Source organism: Pseudorca crassidens, chromosome 4 (genome assembly GCF_039906515.1).
Source record: "Pseudorca crassidens isolate mPseCra1 chromosome 4, mPseCra1.hap1, whole genome shotgun sequence".
Lineage (NCBI taxonomy): Eukaryota > Metazoa > Chordata > Mammalia > Artiodactyla > Delphinidae > Pseudorca > Pseudorca crassidens.
Window position 1 is genome coordinate 25,673,062 of NC_090299.1, and position 18,005 is coordinate 25,691,066.

Sequence of the window (18,005 nt, forward strand, 5' to 3'; positions counted from 1 at the left end):
ACACATTGAGCGAGAATATAGGCAATGTTCCTATAATGATGACACTCCAAAACTACAGTGGCTAAATACAGTAGAAATCTATTTCTCCCTCATACAACTGTCTAAAAATGGGCACGCAGTCTACGAGAGTTAGACAGCTCTGTTCCACATGATTATCCAGGGCCCCAGGTTGGCAGGTATTCAACATATGTATGGCTTCCACCTCTGAGTCCAAGGCACATGCTGCAAGTGTAGCCATTTTAGAGCTGGCAGTAAGTAGGAAAGGAAAAATCTAGGGAGAGCAAGTTTATCCTTAAGAAGATACTTTACGTCCTTTTGGCTCCCTTTCCTTAAACTGAAATGATTCATAGGAAGAAAGCTAAATTCGAGAGACACTGTGAAATACAGTCTGTAGCTGAGAACCCAGAGACTGAACAAGAGGATGCTCTGTTACTGAAGGAAGAAAAGGAGACAAGATAGTTTAGGCTTCTGTGCTCTAGTGAAAATTACGTTTAGAGAGTTAAGCTGAAGCTAGACCACAAGAGGATTGGCGATTGAACACTGAATGAAAGATTGCAGAAAACAGAGACACCAGTAAAAATAAAATAAAATTTCATCTTTATGTAAAATAAGAAATGTTGAGTTTATTGGCTTGTAATTAACTCCTTTTATCACAGTTTCTATAGATGAATTCATCAAGAAATCCAAGATATATAGCCTAACCTTTTGCAAGGCGAATTCTCACACAATGCATACATAACTGGTCTCTCTATATTGCACTCTGTTCTTCTTCCAATGGAAGATGGTAATGGAAAGTGCACTGGGATCAATTCTGAGATAGGGCTCTGGTTCAATGATTTACTGAGGAAGCGCTTTCAGGAAAAGCTTATAAGGGAAAATGTAGAACAGGAAAAAGCAGAGCGTGGATGTGGTCTTAGGAAAAGTCTGGATCCTTGACTGGATCTGCAGGGAGAGAGCCAATTACACAAGTTGTCTCACCTTGAAGCAAGCTGGTCAGGCTTTTACACCCCTGTATCAGTCAGTCACTGGACACGGGCCACCTCTGGAGTGTCGGGAGGGGATGCACGACTTCCTGTCGGGTAGCTCCTATTGGCCAAGGGCAATACTCAATCTCCCCAGCTGGGGGCGGAAGTGGGGTGGGAATGGGGATAAGGTGTTGCATTGGCCAGAGATAAGGTTTTTCCTTCAGTGGAGGAAAGAGCACTCAGTCCGCCACACACCCCTGTCCATACCTTGTACCACATAGCTATACTTGCTTCTCACATTGCACTGATTCACCCAGGAACAATTTTTCCACAATCGTGAGCATTATTCCTGGGGAAACCTATAAGAGGAAGGTCATTAGGAGAAACTGCAACCTTGTTGCTGCAGTTGGCTCCAAAGCTGAAACCAGTGCACAGTTTCTCCCACCTCTATCCCCTATTCTGGATTTCCCCCACCTGTGGTTAGCACTTCTGCTGGTCTAGATGGCTGGCCCTGTGGGTCAGGTACAGTCTCAGGACCAACTGCAGTAGCAACAGTTCTAGTTTGTCTCACTAATTCTTTTCTTGTAAATTTCCCTAGGAATTATGACAGAGGAAGCCTGTGCCTGGATAAAGATAACTTAATTTGTGAAGCAAGGAGTGCACTGTGGTAGACTCTGATCTGGTGCCCAGCCCAACCCTAATCAGGCTGTGGTGGCTCTGCTTTCTCAATTAGTAAAATTGGGCACGGAAGTATCAACAAGTAACCTAGTGAATTATTTGAGTGCCAAAGATATTTCTCCCTGTATAATAGCTGTTCTACATCTCATGATGATCAGAGTCAATTGTCCCTATCAGGATGGTAGCTCATTTCCATGCCTGATGGTCTACTGGCACAAGAAAGCCAAAGTGAATGGGTACAAGCTGCAACTTTTAGTGTGGTGATCCACACTAAAGCATCTCTCCTCTGGGAACCAGAACTCCTAGACCAATAGACCTTAAAGTTGTGGAGATGGAAAGCACAAATTCTCTAATTAAGCCATTAGAAATGATGGTGGATGGGTCCACTCCTACATCTACTCCTTAATTCCTAGACACAGCTACACTACCCTTTGGAGACACAGCACCAACCAGTAGCTTTTGATTTAAGAAGTACAGTGTATCTCCAAGCTGGTACTTCAACTGTATCTTTCATGCGGTCTTTCACCACTCTATCAGGCCAGCAGCTCTGGATAGTGAGGCGTGATAGGACCACTGACTCCCATGGGCAGAAGCCTACTATCACACTTCACTTTGTCAAGAGTGGTCCCTTTACCTGAAGCAATATTATGCGAGATACCGTGTCAATGAGTCAGACACTCCATGAGGCCTTGCATAGTGATGATGGCTAAGGCTATGTAAGCAGAGAAGGTAAATTCATACTCTGAATATGTGTCGGATGAGATCAGGATGAGTCACTGCCCTTTGAAGGATGGAAGTGTCCAACATAATCCGTTTTCTACTAAGTGGTAGGAGAGTGCTATTTCTGGGACTTAGAACTGGCCTCTGTTACTGACACGTCAGGTGTTCAGCAGCAGCTGTAACTAAAGCAGACTTGGGGGGAGGAAGCCCAGGAGTGGCTTCCATCTTGCTACCACAGCTTCTCCATTCATAAGCCCATTGCTTCAGCACTGGGTTGGCTGAGAACAGAGGTTACACGACATGTGGGAGTGCTGGGAACTGGCTAAATCATCTGACTGCTTGGTTGTTCAGCACTTCTACATTGGATACTCTCTGGTGTACATCAATGGGCAATACAAAGATTATCACACGTTTTGGTCGCTATCACAGGTCCATCCACCTGCCTCTTCCCTAGAACTTAGTAGCCCTAATATTCCTGTCTTGCTCCTTTAAGTTCCTTGGCTAACCCATTCATCACTGCTTATTAGTCCCCTATACCCTTACCTTGGGCTACTAGTCTATTTGCAAAAATGTGGATGGCCAGAGACACTGTCCAGAACTTTGCCAATTGGACACTTTCCCTTAACCATTTGTTTTTAGGAACCTCCCTGAATGGGCCTGTAGGGCAGCTGTAGTCCACTTTAGGCTTCTACCAACATATGGGTCAACCTACCTACAAACCAAGCTAGGGTTTCCCCCTCTTCATCAGCAGGTTATAGAGGACCTTCCATGAAACTATAAGAATGAGCTGATATAGAGGCATGAGTGGAACAGTGATAGGTGACATGGGGTCTGGGCACTTGTTTATAAAGTTAACTTATAGCTTTTGTATCTTCTTGAAATCAGTTCTGGATGCACCACCCCTTCTTACAATGAATTGCTACTGGGTACACTTGAACTTATGACTTGGTTGGTCTGTCAATACTCAGCTTATGATGGCCAATTAATGGCCACATGATCACTTTGAAAATCCATGACAAGCATTATCTCTTCCAGGGCCCAGCAACACCTTGCTGCAGAACCTTAGGCGAGTACACTGTGATTCTCTCATGAGACTTGACCAAAACTCTCTTTGGTGTCATTTTATACCATAGATGCCATGGTACCGTGGGTCTGGCAGGATGTATGGCCCAAGTGGGAGGGCTGCTTGGACCTCAGTCTTACCTCTTATAGGGTTCTTTCTTTTTCTGGGTTCCACTCAAAATTAGCAGGTTTCTGCATCATCTGGTCGGTGACTCAGAGCAATAATTCCTAGGGCAAAAACAAAATGCTGCGTCCAAAACCCAAAGAAGCCCATCCAGCACTGTGCTTCTATCTTAGTAGTAGGAGTTGCAAAGTACAATAACACAGCCTGTACCTTGGAGGGCATGTCCCAGCATGCTCCAGACCACTGGGCTTTGAAAACCCAGCAAAGGTAATAGGCCCCTGACATGATATTAGAGAAGATATGGCTAAAAAACTGATTAAAGTATATAAATGTGAACCATAAATGATAATTCATCTTATGGTATTTTTAATATTTGAATAATAAATGTAAAATTATAATTGTTTTAATGGTCAACATATTTTTAGAAAGAATTTTATTTGTAAAAATGATTTTTGAATATAATTATTAATTTCATTACCAATATAATAAAACCAATTTGTCAGTCAATAGATATTTCAAAAATTGTATCACTTTCATTTAAGGGCTCTTTTAATTCTCAGAAGTGTCATGAATTGGATGATGAATCTGGTCACTTGAATGGAATGGAGAGCATCACAGAAGAATGTTGAGATGGGGATAAAATTGGACAGATGGCTATGTTAGGTCTGGCATTTCCTCACCATATCTATACAACAGTGACACATATTCAATTTAAAATATTGGTCTAGAGTTCAGGAGGGAAGTAGGGGCTAGAAATAATGATCTCATGGTATCTGCTTGTGGGGTAGGGCCAAACTAAGAGATTATCTGGATCAGCAGAGAATAGCACATAGTGTGAAAAGTAAAGGAAAAGCTGGCCAAGTTTGGAGTTGAAGGATGGCTTTCAAGCCACTAGGGAAAAAAAAAAATAGGAACGATTAGGGCAGAGCACAGAAAACTGAGAGACTACGTTCAAACCAGGTAGAGACAAGTTAAGCCTCAGGTGTACTGAAGTAAAACATGAATTCAAAGACAGAGTGGAATCTCAGCAGTTAGAACGTAGCCAAGGCTCAGAAGGATGACGGCAGGAGCGACTTGATGCTGAGCTCTAACCATGAAGGAAAGGAAGGTGTCAATTTAGAAACCAAAGAACCAGAACAAGAACAAGGTCTAACTCCTAGTTCTAAGGTATCAGGCAAGAAGTTGATCCTGTCTTTTGAACAATTTTTATGGAACAGAGCTAGGCATTCATTACACAGTAAGATTCATTATTCTTCCTTCTTGCAGAATCCATGTGATGATAAAAGACACAAAGACATCTGGTCCAGAGAGAAAACTTGTGACCACTTACCAAAATTCCTTGTAATTGGGCCACAAAAAACAGGTAAGAACAGCCAACTGTGCTGTTTACATTCTTTTTTTTTTTTTTTTTTTTTTTGTCATGAAACACATGGTCATATGGTATTTGATTGTTTGGCTTTGTGAAATATTTAGACACCCATGCAAGTTCATTATTTGAATTGTTCTTCATCCCTGTGGATCATCTTTATGCCATGATCCTCAAAGAGACCCTACAGTTGCTCATTTAATTAGACTTATGGGCTAAAGTTTTATCTATCAATTTAAAAACTGTTCAACAGACATCACATTTTTGTTTGTTTGTTTGTTTTTTTGTTTTTGCGGTACGTGGGCCTCTCACTGTTGTGGCCTCTCCCATTGCGGAGCACAGGCTCCGGACGCGCAGGCTCAGCAGCAATGGCTCACGGGCCCAGCCTCTCCGCAGCATGTGGGATCTTCCCGGACCGGGGCACGAACCCGTGTCCCCTGCATCGGCAGGCGGACTCTCAACCACTGAGCCACCAGGGAAGCCCCAGACATCACATTTTTGACAACTTGCAGCTTATATATCACAGTTGTGATATCTGATTTTTAATTTCTACTTTTTGTGGCTTTGCCTAATTAACTCCTGAATTAAGTTATAAAAAAGGGCTTTGGCTTGATTCAAATTATTTTACACTGCATATCAACCTTGAACTGATTTATTGTTCAGAAGCACTGTCATTATTACCTTCAAATATTCTACCTGTGTAGTTCGTTTGTTTTCCAAATAATCATTATGTATGAATATGGTTTAGACTTATTTTCTGATACACCTATGGCTCATCAGGCATTTTTTTTTCCCTTGATATTTTCTCATGTGCTGAAGGACAAGTGTATAAGAATGTAGTAAAAGAGCTGAAGGATGGCTTTCATTGGTATTTCACCCATGAGATGACACTTTCAATTAGAATATTTTATACTTTCTTTAGCATATGAGAGCTTTATATACTTTGCTCATGTCCTGATTAATTAAACTTTTTATTGAGTTGCTGTATTTTGAATTCACAACTTTGGCTAGAAGCACTTTCATCAGTGAGTACACAAACCATAACACAAAACGAACAGTCACAATAAATAAGACTGGCCTAGATGAAGATATTTATAATACAAGCATGTAGACCATTTTAAAGGTTGTGGGCAAATTTTCCAGACTATTAGATATTTGTTGTTGAAATCTTTTCTTCCTCCATGAATATAACTTGTATTACAATAATAAGTTACATGTGCGGGGGGGGGGAAAAAGCAGCACATATTTTCAGATATACCACTTTTGTTGTTGTTATTGTTTAAAATGTGCATTAATTTTCTACCAACTCCCTCACAGCAGTTCTAACACTGGAATGACTACTAAAGAAACAAAACATTCCTATGTTGTAAAATCATGCTAAAAATTTAAGTCATATCCTCTATCATTTGTCATTGAATATTACTACTTCTTAGATCTGCTAGAACACTACAGGTTAGTAAGAAAAGATCTAGTTTTCTTCTTTGCTGTTTGTATTTACAGACAATAACTTATACTTTTAGATTTTAATATTTGACCTGCCAGTATGGAAATGATAAAGCTTTTAGCTGGTTTTGGTCTTCCCAAGACAAACAAACAAGTTAAAGGAATTGGATGATAATATTTTATATGCTATGAAAATGCTATCTTAGTGTGAAAATGATTGTGATAATTCTTAAAAACCATTCAGTCATAGAAGTCTGAAGTCTTCATTTGTTCTCCTATTGCTTCTGTTGGCAAAACTCCCTGTCAGAGGCTGTAAATTCCCTGGAGAATGGGCACAGATAAATGCTAAGAACCTGGCCTTTAATGTAAAGTTGTCTTTAAATAACTTAAACCTGACCCATGCATCCCTTGCAATAAACATGAGATATAAAAGTGGTCCTCAAACCCCTATTTGCTCAGTTGTTCTGAGGTGAGAATGGAAAGATGAAATATCCCACCTCATTGCTGAATCCTGGAAAAAATTTCTATCAGCTAAAAGTGGGGCAGTGAATGGGGATTGACAGGGAGTGGGGTAGGCCTGGGTTTAAGGCACTCAAAGTTGACACCGTAGTCCTACTAGAATCCTGTGGACACATGGGCATTCTTCATGATTCTAGGTCATGTGATTTTGATATCACTAGGGTAGGAGAGGATTTCCAAAAGGGTTAAGTTTAGCACAATAGTTCTGAAAGCATAATTCATTGGCCTTAAATCTTCTAGAAGATCAGATTTCCCATTGTCAATATTGATTTCTCACAATTTGACTGACTTACCCTGGTACATTTACTCTGGTAAAACTAAAAAGAAGTTGATTATATGCAAAATAGAACAAAGTTTCTCTTAGAGCATTACAACGTGTGAGAAACTTCCTCTACAAAATATTTATATCAAAGACAGTGGATAAAAATGAATGTCAAGGATAGATGAAAGCACAGGCAATAATAAAGTAAATATACATTTTGAGCCCATGGACCCAGATTTTATGGCTGATCATATGAACATCAAGCCATGTGTCTACTGTCCCTGGCTGAAATTGCTTTCTCCTTCCTTCCTCTCAGAGGCCTCCCGACATCCCTCCTGCTTCTGGCAGCGTGAAGGTGTATGGCTCAGAGCATAAAGGCTTTGACTTTCTGTAGCCCAGGGGAGCTCTGGGTGCAATTCTGTGACATCAGGGTGGCTAAACATTTGTACATGCTACCAAATGAGGTTATAGAGTATTCATTTTAAAATATTCAGCAATAATTCAAAAATATCCCTATATCTTTGCCCTGGATCCATCCAATCTCGACATCTCAGGGATGTTAACCTATTAATATTTTCAGCTCTTGTGTGTCTCAAAAATCTCCCTGTCTCTCTCTGTCTCTCTGTCTTTCTCTGTCTCTCTCTCTCACACAAACACAAGCTTCTTTCTCATCATCAATTAAATATTTTTATGTAGGCCCATTCTAAAAAGTATTTAGAAAGAAACCTTCTGGATTCCCTGTTCCCTTCCAGCTGCTCTTCTATACTACTCCACCTCTAATTGATTTCCTCTCCCTGGAAGATTTTTGTCCCTCCTCTCACATTTTCTCCTTGTTGAACTCCTTTTATTTTCAGGAGAAAATCAGATCAGTTCTTCAGGACTGCTATCGCCCCCCATAACTTTCATGTCTAAATTTTTCAGTGTGTTTGAGATAGTTCTTCTGTAGTTTGGGCCTCTAATTTAGTTCTTAACCAGTTCTGACTCCTTTAATATTTTTTGTTACTTTTATATAATTTGATTCCATATTTGTTCATTTTAAACATGTTTTTCAATTAGTAATTAAATCTCCTTAAGGGCATTTATTAATTTTTGTCCTCACATTTCACTAGGAGCCACCCATTCTGGATTTCTTAGGTCCCCCAAGATCTGTTGTTACTTTCCTTTATATACACAATTCTCTGATGATCTTCTCTGCTGCCAGATCCCCAGCTACTATCATTTTTGTTGTGCCAGCCCTCTTGTGTAGTTCATTCCAAGCTCTCCTAGGGCTGGGAAATCCAACAAAATCTCCTGGGTGCAACACGTTACAAAAGAAAGAACCTTTTCCATGAGGGAAGTTTTGATTTATGAGAGCCTGTCCCTTCATGACCCTTCCTGCTGTGGTCCTCAGTATCTGACCTGACTCAGGTTTAGAGGTGACATTTGTGCCTTCTGTGATATGTACACTCAGTGGGTTCTATTAGCCAGTCTGTTTAGCCTAGTGTCTCAGCTATCAGACTTGATTGTCCCATCTTGTCAGGGTAGAACATTCAACTGGCCGCCTTCCAGAATCCTGCACTCCTCTTTCAGCCTTACTGGAAACATGTTTTTAAGGTACAACCTTAAAAAATGCTTCCTCCTGGAAGTCTTCACTGACTTCCCAAGTATAAATCACCCATTTTCTCAGGTAATAGAAACACACTCTGCTCTTATCATGGAACCTCCCTCACTACGCTGCAATTACCTGTTTACTTGACTCAAGTCCACAGATACACTTTAAGTCTATCGAGGCCAGCAAATGTATTTTTCTTATCAAGATTTATCGTCAATCATTACTACAGCAACTTGTACAGAGTTGCACAGGTCAACATCTTTTGAATAGTTTGATTTAATTTAATTGATCTGAATATAATATTAATTGAGGTTCAGGTATTGTGCTTGATGTCTTTGATACTTTTGCCACTCATCCGACTCCAGGAGGGAAATTGAACCACCTGATTTCTGAAGTTCTCCCCTAGCTGTATTATCTACCAGTCTGCTTGACTTTGACTATGTCCTCATATTAAATGAAGTGTTTAGGTCAATAGAATCATGAAGACTAATATAAGAACACAAATCATTGCCACATGAAATGCACTGAACTGATTTTAAGGAAATCATTTTGATACTGGAATGATTTGGTCTTTTGCATATTACCTTTTGAGCAAAAATTTTGTTACAATATATGTCTCTTCTTTTATTGCTGTATAACCTGTTGCCTCCTGTTTTGTAATAGGAACAACAGCACTTTATTTATTTCTTCTTATGCACCCTTCCATCATCAGCAATCTCCCCAGCCCCAAAACATTTGAAGAAGTCCAATTCTTTAATGGCAACAACTACCACAAGGGAATTGACTGGTAAGAAAAATAACAAAAAGTAAAGTCCATTATTAACACATGCTCGTTCACAGCTGAGCAATTATAGATGTATGCATGGCATCTACATAATTACAGAATAAATGTATGTTCAATTCTACCATAGTGAATTAGAGATTAATTTATAATGATATATTTAATCAGTGTTGCCTATAATTTGATTTGGACAGTGCAATAATGATAATATTTTTCTGGTAAATTATTATGATTGAATAAAGAGGATTATGGAATATTTTTCATCAGCACTATTCATAAGGATATTTAAAATTCTCCTTAAGCATATTATTATTTTACTGTGCCTAGAATTTTTTTTAACTAAATACATAATTTGTCTTCACAGTGACTCTTGAGAAAACAAATAAATCAGTAGGTTGTTTTATTTTATAGTCCATGACATGTATCTTCATTAATCACATAGACTGTAAATGTTGTATCATAATATAAGCTGATATTTGTCATGCCAATAACAGAGCATTTCCAAAATCATATTACTGCTAGTCACACATGTGTATAAGAGGAAAATTACTTTGTATTTGATAAGTTATGATAATTTCAAAATCACAATATTTTTCCTAAACTGAAATAGAATAAACCTGGTATTGTAACTGATGTTCACTCTGGGGAATATTTCCAGCTCTATCCCAATTTTCTAAGGAAAATATGGCCCTGATTTCCAAATCCCCCCCTGAGGAAAGTTCCCCTCAATGCATACCTCTGTAGCATGTAAACTTATGTCAACATTACACGTGAATATGTCCTCATAAAAGGCTCATTCTTTTAAGATGCAGCTGGGGGGTGGGGTGGGCAGGGGCGATGCCAGTGAGCAGATTTGACTTCCCATCTTGAGTAGAGCCGTGTCCACTCTGCACCTAGGAGATCACTATGCTACCTTACTTTAAAAAGACTAAATAAATTTTGAAATTGCATGCAAGTTACTGAAAGCAGAGCAGCAATTTTATCTGTGAGCTCAAATGGAACACAAATTGTTAAGCAGGAATATAGATGACACTTTTCACCACTTCACATTTGGGAAATATAATAACAAATGCCAAAGAGGAAAATAAGTGTCTTCTATGAATTCTTCATTGCTCTTATTATTTATTTCTAGAACATTTGAGGGTTAGAGAAGTGATGAGCTGTAAAGAGGGTTACACACATAATTAACGCCTTGCACTGAATTAACTTCTGAACATATTGATTCCATAATCTACACACAGAGGAATGTTCCCACAGCATATGGTAGAGTGAACCTGCCGAGGCACCACAGAATCAACTGGCAGGAAATATCTCCTTAATTACTCTGGATAGACTATAATGTGTTCACATTGCTACACATACTACAAATCATGCAGAAGTTAAAAAGGAGGAAAGCAACTATGCCCTAATCAGTTTAGTATTTTATAGCTGTTCTGAGATTTTCCTCTTTTGTGCACTTTAATCTCAATTTAAGAATTTTGCATTCAAGTTTGCAAATATAAATTTGCTATTTTTTTTTGAGAGAACACATTTTATTCTCAGGAATTTTAAACATATCATAAAAGTTTAATATATACAAATCAAGATAAGAATAATTCCTTAATTACATCTAGTATGGATGACACAGGGAAGAATATATTTTGAGAGACCAACTGTGAAAGGAAACTGTTATATAAATTTTCCACAAAGGTGTAAATAGTTTAGCAGTCTATCCTGTGAGGTACTTGAAAAATTCTGGGTTTTTTTTCAAGTTAGAAATAATTTATTTTGTATAGTTTCCCTATTAAAAAAATTATACAATTTTTAAAGGTTGCTTTCCTTTTATGCTTATTACGAAATATTGACTATATTCCCTGTGTTGTACAATACATCCTTGAGCCTATCTTACACACAATAGTTTGTACCTCCCACTTTCCCACCCCTATATTGCCTCTCTCCCCCTGCCACTGGTAACCACTAGTTTCTTCTCCATATCTGTAAGTCTGCTTCTTTTTTGTTATATTCATTACTTTGTTTTATTTTTTAGATTCCACATGTAAGTGTATCATACAGTATTTGTCATTTTCTGACTTATTTCACTTAGCATAATGCCCTCCAGGTCCATCTATGTTGCTGCAAATGGCAAACCTTTGTTCTTTTTTACAGCTGAATAGTATTACATTGCATATTCATACCACATCTTCTTTATCCATTCATCTGTTGATAGACATATAGGTTGCTTCCATATCTCGGCAATTGTAAATAACATGCTATGGACATTGGGGTGCATGTAACTTTTTTTTTTTTTTTTTTTGCGGTACGCGGGCCTCTCACTGTTGTGGCCTCTCCCGTTGCGGGGCACAGGCTCCGGACATGCAGGCTCAGCGGCCATGGCTCACAGGCCCAGCCACTCCGTGGCATGTGGGATCTTCCTGGAACAGGGCACGAACCCATGTCCCCTGCATCAGCAGGCAGACTTTCAACCACCGTGCCACCAGGGAAGCCCCTCATTGTAATTTTGATTTGCATTTCTCTAATGATTAGTGATGTTGAGCATCCTTTCATGTGTTTGTTGGCAATACGTATATCTTTTTTGGAGAAATGTCTGTTTAGGTCGTCTGCCCATTTATGGACTGGGTTGTTTTTTTTTTTTTGATATTGAGCTGCATGACCTGCTTGTATATTTTGGAGATTAATCCTTTGTCAGTTGCTTTGTTTGCAAATGTTTTCTCCCATTCTGAGGGTTGTCTTTTCATCTTGTTTATGATTTCCTTTGCTCTGAAAAAGCTTTTAAGTTTCACTAGGTCCCATTTGTTTATTTTTGTTTTTATTTCCATTTCTCTAGGAGGTGGGTCAAAAAGGATCTTGCTGTGATTTATGTCATAGAGTGTTCTGCCTATGTTTTCCTCTAAGAGTTTTATAGTTTCTGGCCTTACATTTAGGTCTTCAATCCATTTTGAGTTTATTTTTGTGTATGGTGTTAGGGAGTGATCTAATTTCATTCTTTTACATGTAGCTGTCCAGTTTTCCCAGCACCACGTATTGAAGAGGCTGTCTTTTCTCTGTTGTATATTCTTGCCTCCTTTATTAGAAATAAGGTGACCATATGTGCATGGGTTTATCTCAGGGCTTCCTATCCTGTTCCTTTGATCTATATTTTGGTTTTTGTGCCAGTACCATACTGTCTTGATTACTGTAGCTTTGTGGTATAGTTTGAAGTCGGGGAGCCTGATTACTCCAACTCTGTTTTTCTTTCTCAAGATTGCTTTGGCTTTCAGGATCTTTTGTGTTTCCATACAAATTATGAAATTTTTTGTTCTAATTCTGTGAAGGATGCCATTGGTAGTTTGATAGGGATTGTATTGAATCTGTAGATTGCTTTGGGTAGTAGAGTCATTTTCACAATGTTGATTCTTCCCATCCAAGAACATGGTATATTTCTCCATCTGTTTGTATCATCTTTAATTTCTTTCATCAGTGTCTTACAGTCTGCTGCTTACAGGTGCTTTTCTCCTTAGGTAGGTTTATTCCTAGGTATTTTATTCTATTTGTTGCAATGGTAAATGGGAGTGTTTCCTTAATTTCTCTTTCAGATTTTTCATCATTAGTGTATAGGAATGCAAGAGATTTCTGTGCATTAATTTTGTATCCTGCTACTTTACCAAATTCATTGATTAGCTCTAGCAGTTTTCTGATAGCATCTTTAGGATTCTATATACATAGTATCATGTCATCTTCAAACTGTGACAGTTTTACTTCTTCTTTTCTGATTTGGATTCCTTTTATTTCTTTTTCACCTCTGATTGCTGTGGCTACAATTTCCAAAACTATGTTGCATAATAGTGGTGAGAGTGGGCAACCTTGTCTTATTCCTGATCTTAATGGAAATTGTTTCAGTTTTTCACCATTGAGAATGATGTTGGCAGTGGGTTTGTCATATGTTGCCTTGATTATGTTGAGGTAAGTTCCCTGAATGTCTCCTTTCTGGAGAGTTTTTTATCATAAATAGGTGTTGAATATTTTGAAAGCTTTCTCTGCATCTATTGAGATGATCATATGGTTTTTCTCCTTCAATTTGTTAATATGGTTTATGACATTGATTGCTTTGCGTGTATTGAAGAACCTTCCATTCCTGGGATAAATCCCACTTGATCATGGTGTATGATCCTTTTAATGTACTGTTGGATTCTGTTTGCTAGTATTTTGTTGAGGATTTTTGCATCTATGTTCATCAGTGATATTGGCCTGTAGTTTTCTTTTTTTCTGACATCTTTGTCTGCTTTTGGTATCAGGGTGATGGTGGCCTTGTAGAATGAGTTTGGGAGTGTTCCTCTCTCTGCTATATTTTGGAAGAGTTTGAGAAAGATAGGTGTTAGCTCTTCTCTAAATGTTTGATAGAATTCACCTGTGAAGCCATCTGGTCCTAGACTTTTGTCTGCTGGAAGATTTTTAATCACAGTTTCAATTTCAGTGCTTATGATTGGTCTGTTTATATTTTCTATTTCTTCCTGGTTCAGTTTCGGAAGGTTGTGTTTTTCTAAGGATTTGTCTATTTCTTCCAGGTTGTCCATTTTATTGGTATATAGTTGCTTGTAGTAATCTCTCATGATCCTTGTATTTCTGGAGTGTAAGTTGTTACTTTTCCTTTTTCATTTCTAATTCTATTGAGTTGAATCTTCTCACTTTTTTTCTTGATGAGTCTGGCTAATGGTTTATCAATTTTGTTTATCTTCTCAAAGAACCAGCTTTTAATTTTATTGATCTTTGCTATCATTTCCTTCATTTCTTTTTCATTTATTTCTGATCTGATATTTATGCTTTCTTTCCTTCTGCTAACTTTGGGTTTCTTTGTTCTTCTTTCTCTAATTGCTTTAGATGTAAGGTTAGGTTGTTTATTTGAGATGTTTCCTGTTTCCTGAAATGGACTGTACTGCTATAAACTTCCCTCTTAGACCTGCTTTTGCTGCATCCCATATGTTTTGAGTTGTTGTGTTTTCATTGTCATTTGTTTCTAGGTATTTTTTTGATTTCCTCTTTGATTTCTTCAGTGATCTCTTGGTTATTTAGTAGTGTATTGTTTAGCCTCCATGTGTTTGTATTTTTTGCAGATTTCTTCCTGTAATTGATATCTATTCTCATAACGTTGTGGTGGGAAAAGATACTTGATACGATTTCAATTTTCTTGTGACCCAAGATATTATCTATCCTGGAGAATGTTCTATGTGCACTAGAGAAGAAAGTGTTTGGGGATGGAATGTCCTATAAATATCAATTAAGTCCATCTTGTTTAATGTATCATTTAAAAGCTTGTGTTTCCTCATTTATTTTCATTTGGGATGATCTGTCCATTGGTGAAAGTGAGGTGTTAAAAGTCCCCTACATTTATTGTGTTACTGTCGATTTCACCTTTTATGGCTGTTGGCATTTGCCTTATGTATTGAGGTGCTCCTATGTTGGGTGCATAAATATTTACAATTATTATATATTCTTCTTGGATTGATCTCTTGATCATTATGTAGTGTCCTTCTTTGTCTCTTGTAATAGTTTTTATTTTAAAGTCTATTTTGTCTGATATGAGAATTGCTACTCCAGCTTTCTTTTGATTTCTGTTGGCATGGAATATCTTTTTCCATCCCCTCACTTTCTGTCTGTGTTTGTCCCTAGATCTGAAGTGGGTCTACTGTAGACAGCATATATACCGGTCTTGTTTTTGTATCCATTTAGCCAGTCTGTGTCTTTTGGTTGGAGCACTTAATCCATTCACTTTTAAGGTAGTTATCGGTATGTATGTACCTATTACCATTTTCTTAATTGTTTTGGGTCTGTTATTGTAGGTCTTTTCCTTCTCTTGTGTTTCCTGCCTAGAGAAGTTCCTTCAGCATTTGTTGTAAAGTTGGTTTGGTGGTGCTGAATTCTCTTAACTTTTGCTTGTCTGTAAAGGTTTTAATTTCTCCATCAAGTCTGATTGAGATCCTTGCTGGGTAGAGTAATCTTGATTGTAGGTTTTCCCTTTCATCACTTTAAATATGTCCTGCCACTCCCTTCTGGCTTGCAGAGTTTCTGCTGAAAGATCAGCTGTTAACCTTATGGGGATTCCTTTTTTTGTTATTTGTTGCTTTTCACTGTGGCTTTTAATACTTTTTCTTTGCATTTAATTTTTGATAGTTTGATTAATATGTGTCTTGGTGTGTTTCTCCTTGGATTTATCCTGTATGGGACTCTCTGCTTCCTGGACTTGACTATTTCCTTTCCCATATTTGGGAAGTTTTCAAACATTTTCTCAGTCCCTTTTTTTACCTCTTCTTGTTCTGAGACCCCTATAATTCGAATGTTGGTGTGTTTAATGTTGTTCCAGAAGTCTCTGAGACTGTCCTCAATTCTTTTCATTCTTTTTTCTTTATTCTTCTCTGCGGTAGTTATTTCCACTATTTTATCTTCCAGGTCACTTATACTTTCTTCTGCCTCAGTTATTCTGCTATTGATTCCTTATAGAGAATTTTTAATTTCATTTATTGTGTTGTTCATCATTGTTTGTTTGCTCTTTATTTCTTCTAGTTCCTTCTAAACGTTTCTTGTATTTTCTCCATTCTATTTCCAAGATTTTGGATATCTTTACTATCATTACTCTGAATTCTTTTTCAGATATACTATTTCCTCTTCATTTGTTTGGTCTGGTGGGTTTTTACCTTGCTCCTTCATCTACTGTGTGTTTTTCTGTCTCCTCATTTTGCTTAACTTTCTGTGTTTGGGGTCTCCTTTTTGCAGGCTGCATGTTCATAGTTCCTGTTGTTTTTGGTGTCTTCCCCCAGTTGGTAAGGTTGGTTCAGTGGTTTGTGTAGGCTTCCTGGTGGAGGGGACTAGTGCCTGTGTTCTGGTGGATGAGGCTGGATCTTGTCTTTCTAGTGGGGAGGACCACGTCCGGTGATGTGTTTTCAGATGCACCTGGTGTGTCTGTGAACTTATGATTTTAGGCAGCTTCTCTGCTAATGGGTGGGGTTGTGTTCCTGTCTTGCTAGTTGTTTGGCATAGAGTGTCCAGCTCTGGAGCTTGCTGGTCATTGAGTGGAGGTGGGTCTTAGGGTTGAGATGGAGATCTCTGGGAAAGTTTTCACTGTTTGATATTACGTGGGGCCGGGAGGTCTCTGGTGGACCAATGTCCTGAACTCGGCTCTCCCACCTCAGTGGCTCAGTCCTGACACTCGGTCGGAGCACTAGGACCCTGTCAGCCACATGGCTGCTAGTGTTGGAGGGTCTCCTGCAGAGGCAGGGGTGGCTGTGGCTCACTGCGGGGACAAGGACACTGGCGGCAAAAGTTCTGGGAAGTACTCCTTGGCCTGAGCCCTCCCAGAGTCTGAAAAATTCTTAACTAAGATATGAAGTAATTTAAAATATTTACTAGGCAATATGGTGTAATTTGCTGTTTGCCAAGGGTAAACCTAATTTTTCTGGTTTTGGTTTTCGATAGCACAGAACATCAACCCAAATGTAAAGGATTTTCCCTCTGTTCTTTAACAACCTACCTATTTCATCTCACTCTTTCCCCTGCCCTAACTAGTCCATTAGAACAATACTACCTGGGATTGTTTTTACATTCAAAGTGTACACAATAGTCTCTATTTTGACTATTATAACACCAATAATTAGAAATTGATATAAATGGATGTCAAATATTTAAATTATTTCTTATCCATAGTATGGCAGGAAATCAATTAGACCTCAAATTAATTAATTGTCTTTCTCTGCCTTCAGGTATATGGAATTTTTCCCTACTCCATCCAACATTACAAGTGACTTTCTATTTGAAAAGAGTGCTAATTACTTCCATTCAGAAGAAGCTCCCAAACGAGCTGCATCTCTGGTCCCCAAAGCCAAGATCATCACCATCCTCATTGACCCCTCAGACAGGGCATACTCTTGGTACCAGGTATGAAGCAGTGAAAAATACCATTAAAAGCATTTGGTCATAGCTTGAATGTAAGCAATGGTGAATTAACAAAGTAAAGTCCAGATGTATTGAACAGTCAAATGTTAAAAGAGCTAAACAAACAAAAAAAATTATGAGAAATAAGAACTGTTGATAAGATCTAATTGATATCAATTTGGGCAAGGAGTTTCAAGCATAAACATAACAGAAGAAAATCACACATCAAGGAATTAATAGATTGAACCATATAAACATGTAAAATGTTGGTCAGTCACAATTAACAAAATTAAAATTACTATCTAAGTAGAGAATCTTTAGCAATACATGTTAAATGGCTTAGTTTCTTTAATTTGTAAAAACAAAACAAAAAGTTCCTGCAAACTGGTAAAAATAACTAACTAAATAAATATTTGAGTAAAAAAATGAGCAGACAAGCAAAAGGCATAGATAAACAATTTACATACACACACACAAATCCAACCGCACAATAATTTACATGAAAAATTAGGGATCAACAAAATATAAATCAAAATGGTACTTTTTAAAATATCATCTTGGCAAAAATTGTCATGCTTGTTCTCTCTGTTGACAA

At 38.1% G+C, this 18,005-nt stretch overlaps 1 protein-coding gene across 1 annotated transcript in view; it reads left to right on the forward strand.

Moving 5' to 3' along the window:
- Positions 1-18,005, forward strand: part of LOC137223465 (bifunctional heparan sulfate N-deacetylase/N-sulfotransferase 4) — a 247,142-nt gene that overhangs the window by 204,009 nt on the left and 25,128 nt on the right. Inside the window, exons 7-9 of the mRNA XM_067735209.1 lie at positions 4,816-4,912; positions 9,394-9,517; positions 17,239-17,413. Coding sequence (XP_067591310.1) covers positions 4,816-4,912; positions 9,394-9,517; positions 17,239-17,413 — 396 coding nt within the window. The remainder of the gene's footprint in view (positions 1-4,815; positions 4,913-9,393; positions 9,518-17,238; positions 17,414-18,005) is intronic.